The 14,599-nt window shown below is 41.0% G+C and overlaps 1 protein-coding gene across 1 annotated transcript in view; it reads right to left on the reverse strand.

Annotated features, from left to right (window-relative positions):
- Positions 1–14,599, reverse strand: part of PCNX1 (pecanex 1) — a 77,424-nt gene that overhangs the window by 7,198 nt on the left and 55,627 nt on the right. Inside the window, 18 exon segments of the mRNA XM_083512426.1 lie at positions 432–621; positions 624–705; positions 1,179–1,409; positions 2,460–2,610; positions 3,808–3,908; positions 4,200–4,430; positions 5,122–5,375; positions 5,798–6,013; positions 6,739–6,797; positions 8,353–8,482; positions 8,884–8,992; positions 9,641–9,818; positions 10,086–10,227; positions 10,531–10,681; positions 11,411–11,503; positions 11,856–11,961; positions 12,376–12,485; positions 13,330–13,421. Coding sequence (XP_083368552.1) covers positions 432–621; positions 624–705; positions 1,179–1,409; positions 2,460–2,610; positions 3,808–3,908; positions 4,200–4,430; positions 5,122–5,375; positions 5,798–6,013; positions 6,739–6,797; positions 8,353–8,482; positions 8,884–8,992; positions 9,641–9,818; positions 10,086–10,227; positions 10,531–10,681; positions 11,411–11,503; positions 11,856–11,961; positions 12,376–12,485; positions 13,330–13,421 — 2,626 coding nt within the window.

A 14,599-nucleotide genomic window follows, 5' to 3' on the forward strand; every position in this document is an offset into this window, starting at 1 on the left:
ATGGATTTCAAGGAGTTTACTCGTGCAGTTGTAGGTAAGCAGCCTCCAGGGCCTCTACAGCTCCCCAGCCAGGCTTTTGAAAAATGTATTTTACATAGAAAACAGGTGCCATGCTCAGTTAACTCTCGCAGCAGGTTAGTGATACAACAGAGATCAGATTTCTGGACATAATCTACTCACATTGCGTTTTCTAATGACTTAGCAGTGTAAATATAAAATTCAAATTATATAAGATGCCTGGAATCAGCTTTATACATTTTGAACTGTACAATTCCCCTGTAATACGGTAGGAATCATACCCTGCGTTTGCTACATAAAAGGAAGCTATGGAGCTCCAAAACTTTTTGTTATGTAAGCTATGTACTGAGACTGTTTCAACAGAACATACTGATTCTAGTGAATGCTCTCTGGAGAGCTCTTGAACCACTCACCTATGCCATGTAGAGACTATGAAGTTCCTGATGTTTCCCAAACTGCACCCCCCACCGAGAATCTCTTTGAGCTGCTCATTGCTATCCGAGTAAGATGTAGTCAGAGGGGACACATAAATGGGATATCCAATTGGCTGATCACAAGATGAGTTTATCATGTTTCTTAAAGCTTGCTTTGCATTCTGGATGCTCCTCTTTCTGGGTTCCGATTGCGCAAGAAAACCAGCTCTTGCTGCTGCCCAGCCCAAAGACCACGAACACACTCCTTATTGACCTACAGGAGCACAGAAATAGGAGGGAAATGTCACCGGGGAAAGTAAAAAATAGTGGCAAGCACACAGCACACAAAGACAGGGGGAAAATTCATTAGTCTACGTCTTTAAGTCAACTGGCCTATTTCCACTCCTCGCAGACAAATACACATGATTATTCATCAGAATTCACACTTTTCAAAGTTTGGAACACAGTTCTTGGCTCAGTACATTTACTGTTATTTGTCAAAATGTAACGATCTACCTTGAAATAGTATGACTCTTTTGGATTAGTGTTTTGTTTTTTTAAATGGTATTACTTATTTGTTGCAACTTGCCCTGGGCACTTAGAGTGAAGGGCAGGCAAGAGTCAGATAAATACACAAATCCAGCTTTTAAAAAGTAAGTAAAACACCAGCCTCGCCATCATATTTGGGAAAGCTCGCACATTTGATGCAACTCATGAATTTTTTGGGGGGTGAGTCAAGCAACTTACTTTAATGACTCTGAAGATTAGAAAGCGCTTGTTCAACATGATTATTTTGTATTCATTGGTGCCATCATCCATTACATGGCGAAGGGCAAGCAGTGAAGGAGAATTGGAAAGGACAGCACTTCTCCAAGCAGGGTCCCCTTCATGAGCTATGACCAGATTTTGTTCATGGGATGTGATGGCTTCATAGAGAACAGCAGGATCATCATATTCATCTGGAGATGTGAAATGATCCTAAACAGAGGAGTGAAAGGATTGTTCAGTAGGTTCTTCACTGTGAAAAGAGCAGCATTTCATTTTAAAGAACCCTAAAATTATGCCAGGACGCAGGTGGCGCTGTGGTCTAAACCACTGAGCCTAGGGCTTGACGATCAGAAGGTTGGTGGTTCAAATCCCCGTGATGGGGTGAGCTCCCGTTCCTCTGTCCCAGCTCCTGCCAACCTAGCAGTTTGAAAGCACGTCAAAGTGCAAGTAGATAAATAGGTACCGGTCCAGCGGGAAGGTAAATGGCGTTTCTGTGCGCTGCTCTGGTTTCACCATAAGCGGTTTAGTCATGCTGGCCACATGACCCAGAAAAACTGTCTGCGGACAAACATCGGCTCCCTCGGCCAGTAAAGCGAGATGAGCGCCGCAACTCCAGGGTCATTTGCGACTTAACTGTCAGGGGTCCTTTACCTTTACCTTTTACCTAAAATTATGTTCCGCTTAACAAGTAGGATCTCACTAACCCTAAAAACTGTTTATGGTGTCATCCATACACATTGAAAACATAATTCTTAAAAGAGTTAATTTATCAAATATTTTGGAGACTGCTACCAAGATTGTAATATGACTACTTAAGGATTCTACAAAAATATTTATTTTTAAGTTACTTGCAAAAAGCAGCCAGTTCAGTAAAAGCAAGATTTTTCAAAGGTAGGCTTTTTGGGGGAGGGGGAAAAAGGCACCCAAGACTGTAAATGAGTAAGTTCACCTCTATAAACTGGGAGGGGGGGTTGAACTTTCAAAAGAAAATTGTGTAAATGAATTAAGGATGCTCCACCCCAAAGTGTAGCAATAAGCAAATTATTACTGTCCTTCATTGGTAGACCCAATTTTACATTATGTATTTCCTTGCATATTACTAAAAACAGATCATTTCCATTTGCCCCTCAAACTGTACCTTTATAACTGTCAAGTCTCCATACTATAGCCATGCAACAGAGCACTTGAACACAGCTTGAATAAGACAACCCACGCCCCTTTTAACCCTGATGCATCCATGCGCAAGCAGTCCTTATATACCTGATGTAGTTTTAATGACATGCGTATTCCTGGGACGACTACTTTCCTCAGCAACTCCATGTCTGCAAAGATCCATTCATCTCGAATCGATGAGATACGAAAATCCCCTTTGAACAATGCATGGAGCCCATAAAGGAAGGATTCCAAATTACTGTTTAGTTTGGAAAAGAAACCCCAAATGTTAAAGCAGGCATTCAACATTCCATGTGAGCAGAAAAGTGTCGAAAAGAATTTGTTAACACTTCCAATTCCATACTCACAACTGCCAATGCAGATTAGAACCGCCATTACATACAAACATAAACAGGGAAGTAGAAAACTGCCAACAATCACTTATAAATTCTGCCCTAACTATATATGAAAGGGAATGTTGAAGTGCCCAAGGAGCAAAACATTTCCAAGTACCCTTGCAGACAGCAGCTTAAATCATTCTGGCTGATGACGCCAAAAGCCGCAGTTTTACTTGGGAGTTTTTACTATACTTCAGTCCCTAATTTGTTGAAAAACAAACAGCAATTTCACACCAAACTTTACCGTGATTTGACCATCCCATAATATTTCACCTCCCTCAATTGTTGTTTTTCTTAGACTTATCCTGTTCTTAATGTCAGGTGGAATCTGGGACTCCTGGTGCCTCGCCTTCCCATCCCTGGAGGTTTGTTAGGCACTATGATTGTGTTTCTCATTTTCACAACAAACCAGCAACATAAAGCCTGATTATTCAATACTGTACTGTCATTAATTTTAAGCAGGTGGAGCTTTCCACTGGAAAACAGGTCTCTTGAAACCCTCTATATGAGACCTTGCCTCAGCTATGCTGGGCACACAGAGGAAATACAGGCTTGTTATCCCTGTTAAATACACTGCAATAATCATTAGTCATTTCTTACTTTCTCCTGCAGGCAATTGCCAGCTACTCAGATCTTGAGGCCTGTCTCATACAAGCATTGTGAAGTATATGCTCATTCGAAGGTCCCAGGGCAGAGTACAGCAATTTAAAGATACAGGGAAGAATTCAACATTGCGCTCCTCTGATCATTCCATCAGTGCAAAGATTTCAGCTTGCCAAACCTAATGGCCCCCTCTCCTTCCCACTTGTGCTGTTCTGGGGGTTCTCCTGAACTCCCCAAAAGCTGGTGTGTGTGTGTGTGAGGGGAGTGGGGGAAGGCCCACTGCACAAGCAGAAAACCTTTATGTGACTTGCTAAGTGAATCCTGCCCACAATATGAAAAGCAGTTTAAAAAAAAGTTATTTAGGGCAAAGGATAGAAGCATATGTGCAAATTACATGATTTAAATGACCCGAACTTTCTCTTCTGTAAAATTCTAGAGTAAGAGATTTACATTACCTAGACATATGATGTGAAGCAGTCCCCAGAGCTCTCCGGCCAAGAACACACAGTCCATAGCAAAGAGTCACCAGGGAAGAATCTTTATCTGCATTCAATGGCTTCAAGTAAAGGAAAAAGCGAAAGGCTTAGGGAAAACAGAAGTAACCACCGGAGGAAATATTGCTATTATGTCTTACATCAACCTTGGCCTGAAACAATATCAGCTCATGAACATTTTTCTCCACTTCATGCTCCAACGTGACTCTTTATTCTTTCCTTTCCTTACATTGCTTCAATGAAAAATCACTTCCTTGTGTGCTTTTAACTTTTAATATGAACTTTAGTTGGGATTTAAATACTAACAGACTAATATATCTTCCAGGATCCCTGAATAATTAAAAGATGCTTACCTTTTCTCTCCGAGAACAGCAGTATTCTATCCAGTTGAGATAAATGACACAGAAACTCTCTCTGGAGACCCCTGCTAGGCGGTGGTCATAATCCTCATCAATATTAGGAGTAAATGTAGGATCCACATCAACATAGTTTTGGTCTGCACATTGCTGCAAACCTTCCTGCATTGTTTCATTTGATAACCATTCCTCTAGCTTGGGGGAGGATGTTACATAATAGATGATACCCTGTAAAGACAAAAGGTTAAAGGAATGTAGACTTGACCACAATTCGTTATGGTGATTTGTATATATCCTTGGAAAAAATGATGAAAGGAAATAAAGACATGCTGTAAAGTGGCCAAAGCTATCAAACTGGTGTGTCCATTGCATGACTAGAGCAGGTGAAGAAAGAAGCACTTCTGCCAACCATATAGCAGGAGAAGAATGTGGGCCTGAGGCTTCACTCGTTCCTTCTAGCTCATTCATGTAGCGCTAAACCACGGTTTAGTGTTACATGTGACCCCTCCATGGGGGGGTTTTCGGAGGTGCGCCGAGCCCTGACGGTCACCCCCAAAGCTCTATTTGCTGGAACCTTGTAGCCCCTTAAGCGGACGACATGGAGCTCGCAGCCATAGCCTCTGTGGCGAACCGGAAGTCTTCAACCATCTCTAAAATCCTGATCTCCCCCTGTCATATAATTCTTATTATTCAAAAGGTGAACTCTTAATTCACATGGAGGAAGTCTAAAAGGCCATCCACTGTTAATAACTCATTCTCAAATTGCCAGCCCTTAAAAATCAAATCAAAAATATGGGAAGAAGTAGATAGTTCAACTGCTTTTGCCTACAGATCACCTGCTTTTTGCGTAGTACTCAATTACTAACGATCACACTTTCTGCTCTCAATAGCAAACGTGAGGTCTAGGATTTGTATTCACCTTGACATAATACGTGGTGAGTATCTTTCTAAGATCAAAGACTTGAAGCATGGATGCAGCACTGTTGTCTGTGATACTGTAGCCCTCCAGGACATACTTGGTTACCAGAACCTCCCAGGCTAGCCAGCGTTGGCCAAAAGCAGCATTGAAAGAGAGCATGTGAGGGATGTGACCAGGTTCACAGCAACAAAACCCTTCATCTTCTTCCACACCCTCAGTGATGGCTTCTACTTCCCGTTGCTGGCAGTAAGTTCCTGAAATGACGAAAAAGGAACTACAATAGCTGTGCAGAGTAACGGCAACAAAGCAGTAACTGCAACAGCTGTACAAAGTAGGCCAGAAATTATTATAGGCATATCACACATGGGTCACAGCTCAGATGCGCAACCACGATGCTACAGCCCAGTAGAAAGAGGCAAGAAATTGCTACATTTGCCTAATAATGACAAAGATCTAATCAGCTTCTGTTTCAAGAATTTATGAATGTCAAGTTTTAAACTGTCCAATATATCATTGTTTACACTAAGCTTGGAAGAGGAAGCTTGTTTACAACTGCTGCCTTTACCAAACATTCACATATTTAAAATGGCTATCAAACCAAATGCCCAGTCTTAAGAAACTAGCTTGCAACACAGTTTCAAGGAGATTGGTGGAACTTTCATTTAGTTAGTTTTACCTCTAAATTCAAGCCCCCTCAGCTGGAAGGTGACCAATCCATTGCCTATCTCTATAAGGTGTACTAGTGCATTGAGGTAGTCAGAAGCAAGAATAAAGCAGTCCCCGGTACTATAGTTCCCCCATCGCCCAAGGAGCAGGTCTCCACACAAGCTGTGCTGAAGGGATCGAGTTAAGTGTTCGTAGAAGATTGAATTCAAGTTATTGTCGTCTGAACCTATATGGAAGGAAAAATCCAGATCTCATTAAGTCTAAACTAAACTTTTTGATTCATATCTACAGTTCTTTGGCAAACAACATTTTGAAAGATCTGTCCTTTATTGATAACAGAGTACAAACTATTTGTTGTTAATTTAAACACACTTTCAAAAAGTATTACTACAAACATATGTGTATTTATTAGGGGCATGCATGAGATTTAGACAAATACCAAGCCCAATTTGGCTGCTTTGGAAGATTACCACAGGGCTTGTTTGAGCCCGGACTAGCAGAAGCAGGTCTCTGGTTTGATAAAGGATTACCTGGATTTCAAACTGATGGAATATGCCAAAATGGCGAAACTAATTAGAGATAAAGACAATAGAGACTTTTAAAAAGACTGAGAATCATTTATGTTGTATCTACAGAAACAATGTAAAGAAATGGACTCACTAGCATGGTTTGAGTAAACACTTACAATCAACAAAACAAATAGAGAAACTACAAAGATGATGTTAAAACGATAAGAGTATAACAACATTTAAGTTAAAGAATTTAATATTAAGATACAATAAAGCAAGCAGGAGAAGCCAATATGTAAAAAACCAGAAGAGGAAGTTGAGGGAAGTTGTGGGGAGGAGGGGGGATTTTGGGAATCGTATTTGCTTTTTGTTATCTGATATGATGTTATTATGATAAAAATGTAAAATTCAATAAAAAATATTTTTTTAAAAAAAGGGCTACCTGGATTTCGATCAAGCTGCGAAGCCAGTCTTGTGTTTGAGTGGTCCACTCGTTTTGTGCTGAAGAAAGTGACAAAATATTAAGTTATTACAAAATGTACCATGGCAAGTCTTCATGGGTTCTCTACCACCATATGCCTTCTTCCCCCAAGAAAAATGAAATAAAAGGTCCATGCCAAAATAAAACCCCCTCTTGCATTTTCCCAGCTGGTGATTCTCTCTCAACTCCCTGAGGTTCTGTCTGTTGAAAGATGAATTGTTTACAAAAATAAGCCAGCGTAACCTGGTTTGTCACCCCTGCTAAGAAAATGCAACTAAATGCTAACTGCTGCTATTTCCAGTCCTCCATTCTTTTTTCTGTCTGTCTCTCTTCCAAGACTAAGACCAGAGGCACAGCACTCCACTGCATTTCTCTGGATGTGGAAACAAAGTTTAGGCATAGTATACTGTCTCTTTCAGCAAACAGACAAATATGTGCACTTGCTGTCACTACAGGTCTTCCAGCTGGAAAATTACATGGAGGCTGTGTGGCTGCTGTGAGCCCAAGTAGCTTTTTGTATACTGGGCCAGGTTTTATACGCATCTTAATTAGGGCTGAGGAACCTCTGGCACACAGGCCTTTCTCCCCAAACCACACCTGCCTGCTCACTAGCTGACATCACAGGCGACAAGCAAGAGAACAGGGCAGGGGTCTGCAACCTTTAAGACAAAAAGAGCCACTTGGACCCGTTTCCAAAGAAAAAAAAACTGGGAGCCGCAAAACCATTGCAACATTTAAAACAAATATAACACTGCATATATCGTTTCTTACCTTAATGTCCGATCTGACAGCGGGTGGGAAGGTGACGTCAGGACAGTGCGTGACTAACGCACGCCCCGCCCCCATGCGACGTCACAGCCAGTACAGCGCCCGCCACAGTGGGGAGTGTCGGGGCGCACAATGCGCCTCCTCCCCTCGCTAGTATCCACCCTGGAGCCACGGCAAAGGTGTAAAAGAGCCACATGCGGCTCCGGAGCCGCGGGTTGCAGACCCCTGGAACAGGGTTACTCCTATATTAGCTTTGTAATCCTGTCCCCAGAATCCTGGCCTAGTTATTATGTTTGACCAGAGATCCTGGTTTAAAACAAAGACTTGCAAGTTTCACAGCAAGCCAACTTCAGACGACTGGTTATGAAGCTGGCTTGTTAAACTAACCAGATTAACCATGGTTAAGCATTTTGTGTGAATGTAGCCAACGTATAACACTAAAATAGTTGGGTTTTCAAGTGAAATCATTTTTCACTACATGATTGCACAAGAAGTTCATCTAAACATCTAAGAGCCAAGATGAGTTATTTCTGACTTCTACAGTTCACCAGGGAGAGATTCCAGAGGTTTACCTCAGAAGTATTTCTGCTGATTTCAGCTAAAGGTAGGATGAAGTAGGGATATTTTTCCACAGTAAGAAACTAGTGGCGACTGCGCAGAATCATAATTCTTCTGCAGGGCATACTTTAGGAACTTAGCATCATGCATCCAGAAACATCACATATTATAACTTACTTTTATTTTATTTTTTAAAAAATCTCTCATTACTACAGAAGGAGGTTTTTTTATGCCTTCAAAATCACCTACTTGTAGTTTCGCTCCCAAAACTTGACAGGTCTAACATAAGAAGTGATGAATATTGCACTTCCCAAAAATGGGTTTAGTGGAGTAGAGAAGAAAGCAGACACAGCTGCTTGGACAAACAGCATTGCAGAATCTGCAAGGAAGGAAAGTCAAGGAAACCACAACTTTTCTTTCTTTCTGATTTCTTCATGTCAGGGCAGAATAATAAAAAAAAAGAACAACCACAATAGCTCAAGCATCCGTGTCATTTAGAAAGGTCCAACAGCATCGTAAACTACACTTGGCAACCACTGTACAGAAAAATGAAGTAATATACTACTGTTCTTAGTGCAGAAGCATGACAACTTACAGCAAAAAAATGTTTCTGCTACACTGCACAAACATTCATATCACAGTGCTTTGCAATCGAAACTGCTCGGAAGAGATTGGGATGGCTTGTAATCATACATTTTAGCAGACTTTTACAATATATTAAGGCTTCAAAAGTTCTTTTCCCTGTCAGCATAATACATCTGGAGCTTTCAAAAAGGATACGTGGTACAGCAAAAGGCTGGGCAAAAGCATGGAACGCAGATCCCCATGTGATTTGCCAAGGAGCAATGTAAGTGTATACAAATCTCAACTTGTAGAAAAGCTCCCACAGCTAGAAAGAAAACAGAAGGAAATGCTTAAAAAAAAACAAATTTGGTCACAGATCTTGTACTCTTGACACATGTATGATTTCAATTTCCCAGGAGTTTAAGATGCACTAGCAAAAATTTTTTGTAAAACTGTGCGTCATGTAGGCCACAGCAGATCAACTGGTTCTGTTTTAAGAGGCATGAAATGTAAGAGAATGCCATGTTCTGTCAAATTTGTACATTAAATATTTAACCAAACAAGCGGAGATTCTCTATTCAACAATGAATAAACTTCCTTTCTAGCTGCAGTTCATCAGATAACATGATAAAATATCATATATCAATTCTGATAGATAACAAATCAGATTTTCCTTCAGATGACAATGGAAAAGAAGAAGGAGAGAGAACGAGATTCTATATTACGATGGCAGTGTATGTCCTAATATTATTAATAACAAATGTTTTGGTACCGCTTTTAATGTATTCAAGATCATCAGTTAAACTCTTAAGACCGTAAGACTACCATAAAATATAAAATTGGTGGCTTTTTAAGGTTGCCTTTCAAGACTGTGGAAAAGATGGCTATGCCAACTGCAAGATTTCTGCCATCTCGTTTTGCCACAGAGTTATGGAACACAGAGCTTGGGCACTGTATTATTATTTGACATTACCTTGCTGAAGAGTATGGACATGAAGAACAAGTCTAGCAGCATTGTCTCCGAGAAACGTTTGTAGTCAAATGTAAAGAAAAGCACTGTGAAAATGACAGTAACATACTGGTAGGTTGGGTTGCTGAAAGAGGAACGCAACAGCTTCATACCAGCAATAGTAATCATTAAAGCACCAAATCTGCAATGAGAAAATATATTTGTCAAGCTGATCATTTTACTCTTCACTTTATCTGCATTCAGTACGTTCTTGGAGATTAATAAATTGTTTGATATATTTCTCACTTTACTATCTTTCATTAAATATGCCTGACCCCTTTTAAGAAAAAAGAATCTGGAGTTTCAAGAGACTGGTCAAGCAACAGAGATAGCCTTTGCAATAGGACATTAAAAACAAACAAACCATAATTAAAGTAAAGGAAGTGCCTATGTGCTGTTTTCTACTTACTCTATATCCAGTCTCTTTGGGCTAGCAATAGCTTTCGCACTGCTGCTGAGCTCATTGAGGACTATCAGAGGGTAGATAATATTTTTCTCCACAAAAAGAAGCCATATATGAAGTTTCTCAAACCACATCACATGTGCAGCATCTAAGAGGAGTCACAAAATACAATACAGAATGCTATAGGAATCTGGAAAGTGTATCAGGAAACAAGCCAAGCTCAGATGTCTATCTGACCCCTCTTTCCCACCATCCCTCCAATATAACAGGTAAGATATCTGAACTACTTTCCATTGCTACAAAGTTTTAACTTTATTGCAAGAAACTAAGTTTTCTATAGAAGGAAACGAGAAGAACAGTTTTATTGTAAAGTCACAATGTAATTAAATATAGTTCACAGTAAATGCCTAGGGAATAGGCAGAGTCTTAAAAGAAGAATTGTACTACTTACTGCGGACTTCAAATTGATAGTATTCCTTGGTTTTCAACAGTGGGTGAGAAAAACAGTGCCAAGGGAGCTGTTTCCGAAGTTGTGGCAGTACATAATGGGTCATAAAGCCAACCGAGCCCACCAACGCGTACAGAACATAGCTCAAGACAGGCTAATGGAAAAATTTAAGAAGGAAAAAAGAGACTCAGTCTCAAAAACAATCAATAGCAATTCCTTTCAGAATTGTGCTTCTCAATTTGGGCAGTATGGCAGCACTGGCTGAAAGGGTGCCTTCATCATCAACTGCTTCCCCACCTATTTGGGATACATCCCAAGGATATCAGAAACACCTGGTGCAACCCATATCTGTCCCCAAATGGAGCATTTTGAGTTTTGTTGGGAGGGGAGTATCATTAAAAGAGGTCATATTCCTTGTGTTTCCGTTTGTGCTGATACACACGCCCCTGCAAACTTTGAGATGCAGTGCACTGCACTATTTAACATCCTAACTTTCTTCAATTGCTCATGCAATTAGATCCATCTCTTTGTGTGATCTATGCCAACTAGAGCGGTCTCCAGGAAACACAATAAATAGGAACATGGAGAACTACAAGATCTTTTGCATCTTCTGGCGAGCCTCATGTTCCTTCCTCACAGTTCCCGAAGGATGGGGAGTTTGCCAGGCTGAGCATTGCAGCACTGGGGAAAACTAACAAGGGACATTAAAAAGTCAATAGAAATCCTACATCCTAAACCAAAAGCCAATATCCTGTGCTGTTCAGCAAACCCAAACACAGTCATGTTATAAATGCTGAAGTCAACAACACTGTTCAAGAGGCAGATACAAAAGAAACTGGATAATGATAGTTTTGAAAATAAGGGGCAGGGAAAAGTAAGGTACCTGCAATACTGTGAAAACTGTGCTGACGTGAATAGCAAAATAAAGTACACCGATGACTATGCACACCACCAGATCGGACTGCAAACGTTCACTCTAGGAAGAAAGAAAGAACTTTTTTTAAACCAAGAGAGTTCCAAAAAACTGTTTCTCTCTTTTAGTTTTAAGTACTCATGATAATCATTGTCTACACGCTATAATTTAACCCCCCCATAAAGAAATTTAATCTCCTTCCCAAGAAATTGACATGACAGCTGACGTAACTAATATTCTTTCTTGTTAGTGATCTAATATAAAGGAAAATAACCACTGGTATCACAACTGTCAGACAGAGGTACTTAAGGCTTCATAAACAGCATCAGCAGATAATTCCCTGGACACCTGAATCATTAGAAGTGTCCTTGTAATATCAGTCTTCTTAGTATGCTACAAAAGTGAGCCAACTTACCACTGAATTTCTCAGTTTTTCAGGTAAGGGGTCTTTAACCTCAGACAGTGGATCCTCTGGATTTTTATCTTCTGAAGTAGGGAAAAGTTTTGATTGCACTAAAGAACTAAAAGAAAAGAAAATGTTTCCTTTGTAATGATTGTGCACTGATTTGAGTCCAAAAAGAAAAACAAATCAAGGTGTGTGTGTGTGTGTGTGTGTGTGTGTGTGTGTGTGTATATATATGCAGAAAACAACTATTGGTACTTATTTGCACTTTGTCCCCCTTTATGAAAAGGGCCTTCATATTGCATCCATTATCCCTGGCCACTGACCATGCTGGCTTATGCCAAGTCCAACAACATGTGGAGGGTCACACGTTAGCCAAATCTGAAAACTGTTTGCATCAGGTGGAGGCTGTCTAAAGTTTTTAGGCCCTTTGCTCCCCACGATGTTTTCTGAACAGATTCCCTCTCTCTTGCACAAACAATTATTGCAATAAGACTTCTACATAATATACGGAGAGGTAATTATTACTTACAAAAGCACAGAAGGATCACTACTCTGTCTGCTGAGATGGTAGGATATTGCCACTAACATGCCACAGAATACTGAAAAGAGCACTGGAATATGTTGACCATCCCAAGAATCCTGTGGGCAAAATCAGAGTCCATAGGGGAAAAAAATTATTCTTTTTTAAGGTTACAGAATCGGAAATCCTGTGTATCTATGAAATAAACTGCATCAATATTATTCCTTAAATAAATTAATTACATTTCCCCTCCACCTTGAAGGGAAATATCAAAATCAGTTAAACCAAAGTACAATCAAGAAAACAGGGTGGGTATAAATATGTATGCATATTTCAGGTATCAATTCTCAGATATGGATGGCATCGTGCACCAATTCAGCTTTCGCATACAAGCTGACACCATGTTGTTAGTGTTGCTGTGGAGCACAAGGGATATTTATCATATTATTCCGTGTATAACATGCCCCCATGTAAAAGACGCCCCTTATTTTTGGGGAATCAAAATTAAGAAAATGTACTATGCACTATCCGTGTATAAGACGACCCCTTATTTTAAACTTCAAAAATTTAGGAAGGAATATAGTCTTCTACACAGAAAAAGACGGTATTCATTTATGGTGGGTTCCATGGCTTTACCAGAGCATGAAATAAGCATCCTTTCCTAAGGATTTGTGAATGTTTTATAAATTGTTATGTATCTCCATTTTGATTTTGTACTGAATAAGAAAATTTATCTGTGGTCTGTAGTCCCTTGGCCTCCCTTGTTGGGATGTACCATATGGTGTGGGGGTGTGGCTGTGTATAATAAAAATTCTGGTGTTTCAAGGAAAGAAGAAAAACCAATCTCCATCCATCCACCTTTTACAAATATTAGGAAGCTCAGGTAATAACATTTAACTTTTAGTTTCAGGAAGTGGTACAAGCATCAAGCCTAAATTTACTACTCAAAAATATACCACTCACCTTTAGGGCACCATAACACAATCCATACAATAATGCTACTGCCACAATACTACAGATAAAACTGTAAAGTGCTGCAAGCAAGCTTGTCGTCGCTAGAGAATAAGAAAACATTTGTTAGGAAAAGAAACCCTTAACAGTGGAAGAACACATACTTAGGTTTCAAGAAATAAAACATTTATCCCTTTGATTTTTGTTTCTACTACAACACTATAAAGATTTACAGCAGATTACCTCACGCTTAAACTTATGCTACTTTTGAGGATTCTTTTATTGCGTGATATTACTGTTGTGCAGTATTCTTTCACTGGAAAAGTTAATTCAAAGATGTGCTTTTCCCAATGAGCCTGAACCAACTTAAGTAGACCATACGAGCTATAACAGACCCCACAATGCAGCTGTTCATTTGCTATGCAGGATTTACAGTGGTACCCCGCAAGACGAACGCCTCGCGAGACGAAAAACTCGCAAAACGAAATTTCCCTATGGGCTTGCTTGCTTTAGAAGAGGTGCGGGGGAAGCGGGAAGCGAAGCGCTTCGCTTCCCGCTTCCCCCGACATCTTTCGCTGCAAGGGGCTGGGGGGAGATCGCTATCTCCCCCCAGCCCCTTGCTTTAGAAGAGGTGCGGGGGAAGCGGGAAGCGAAGCGCTTCGCTTCCCGCTTCCCCCGACATCTTTTGCTGCAAGCGGCTGAAGGGAGATCGCTTCTCCCGGTGCTCCGAAGCCGGGCGGGGGGCATGGGACACCTCCCGCCGCAGCGGGGACACCTTTTGAAGGCAGGCGGGGGGGGGCAAAGACTTTGGCCCCCCGCCCGCCTTCAGAAGAGGTCCAGGACCTCTTCTGAAGGCTGGCGGGGGGCAAAAGTCTTTGTCCCCCCTGCCTGCCTTCCCAGGGGCTTTTAAATCGCCCCGGACAGCGGAGAAGTCCTCCGCTGTCCGGGGCGATTTTAAAATGCCGCCCGCCAGCATTTTAAGATCGCCCCGCACAGCGGAGAAGTCCTCCGCTGTTCCGGGGTTTTTTAAAATGCTGGGGGTGGGAAGAAAAGCCCTTGTCCCCCCCCCCCCAGCCTTCAGACGAGGTCCGGGGACAGACTGTCCCCGGACCTGGTCTGAAGTCGGTTTCCCTAGGAACGCATTAATTGATTTTCAATGCATTCCTATGGGAAACCGTGCATCGCAAGACGAAAAAACCGCAAGACGAAGAGAATTGCGGAACGAATTAATTTCGTCTTGCGAGGCACCACTGTATAGGCTTTCCATCAGAAAGCATTTTTG

The sequence above is a fragment of the Podarcis liolepis genome (genome assembly GCF_965112155.1).
Source record: "Podarcis liolepis genome assembly, chromosome: 1".
NCBI lineage: Eukaryota > Metazoa > Chordata > Lepidosauria > Squamata > Lacertidae > Podarcis > Podarcis liolepis.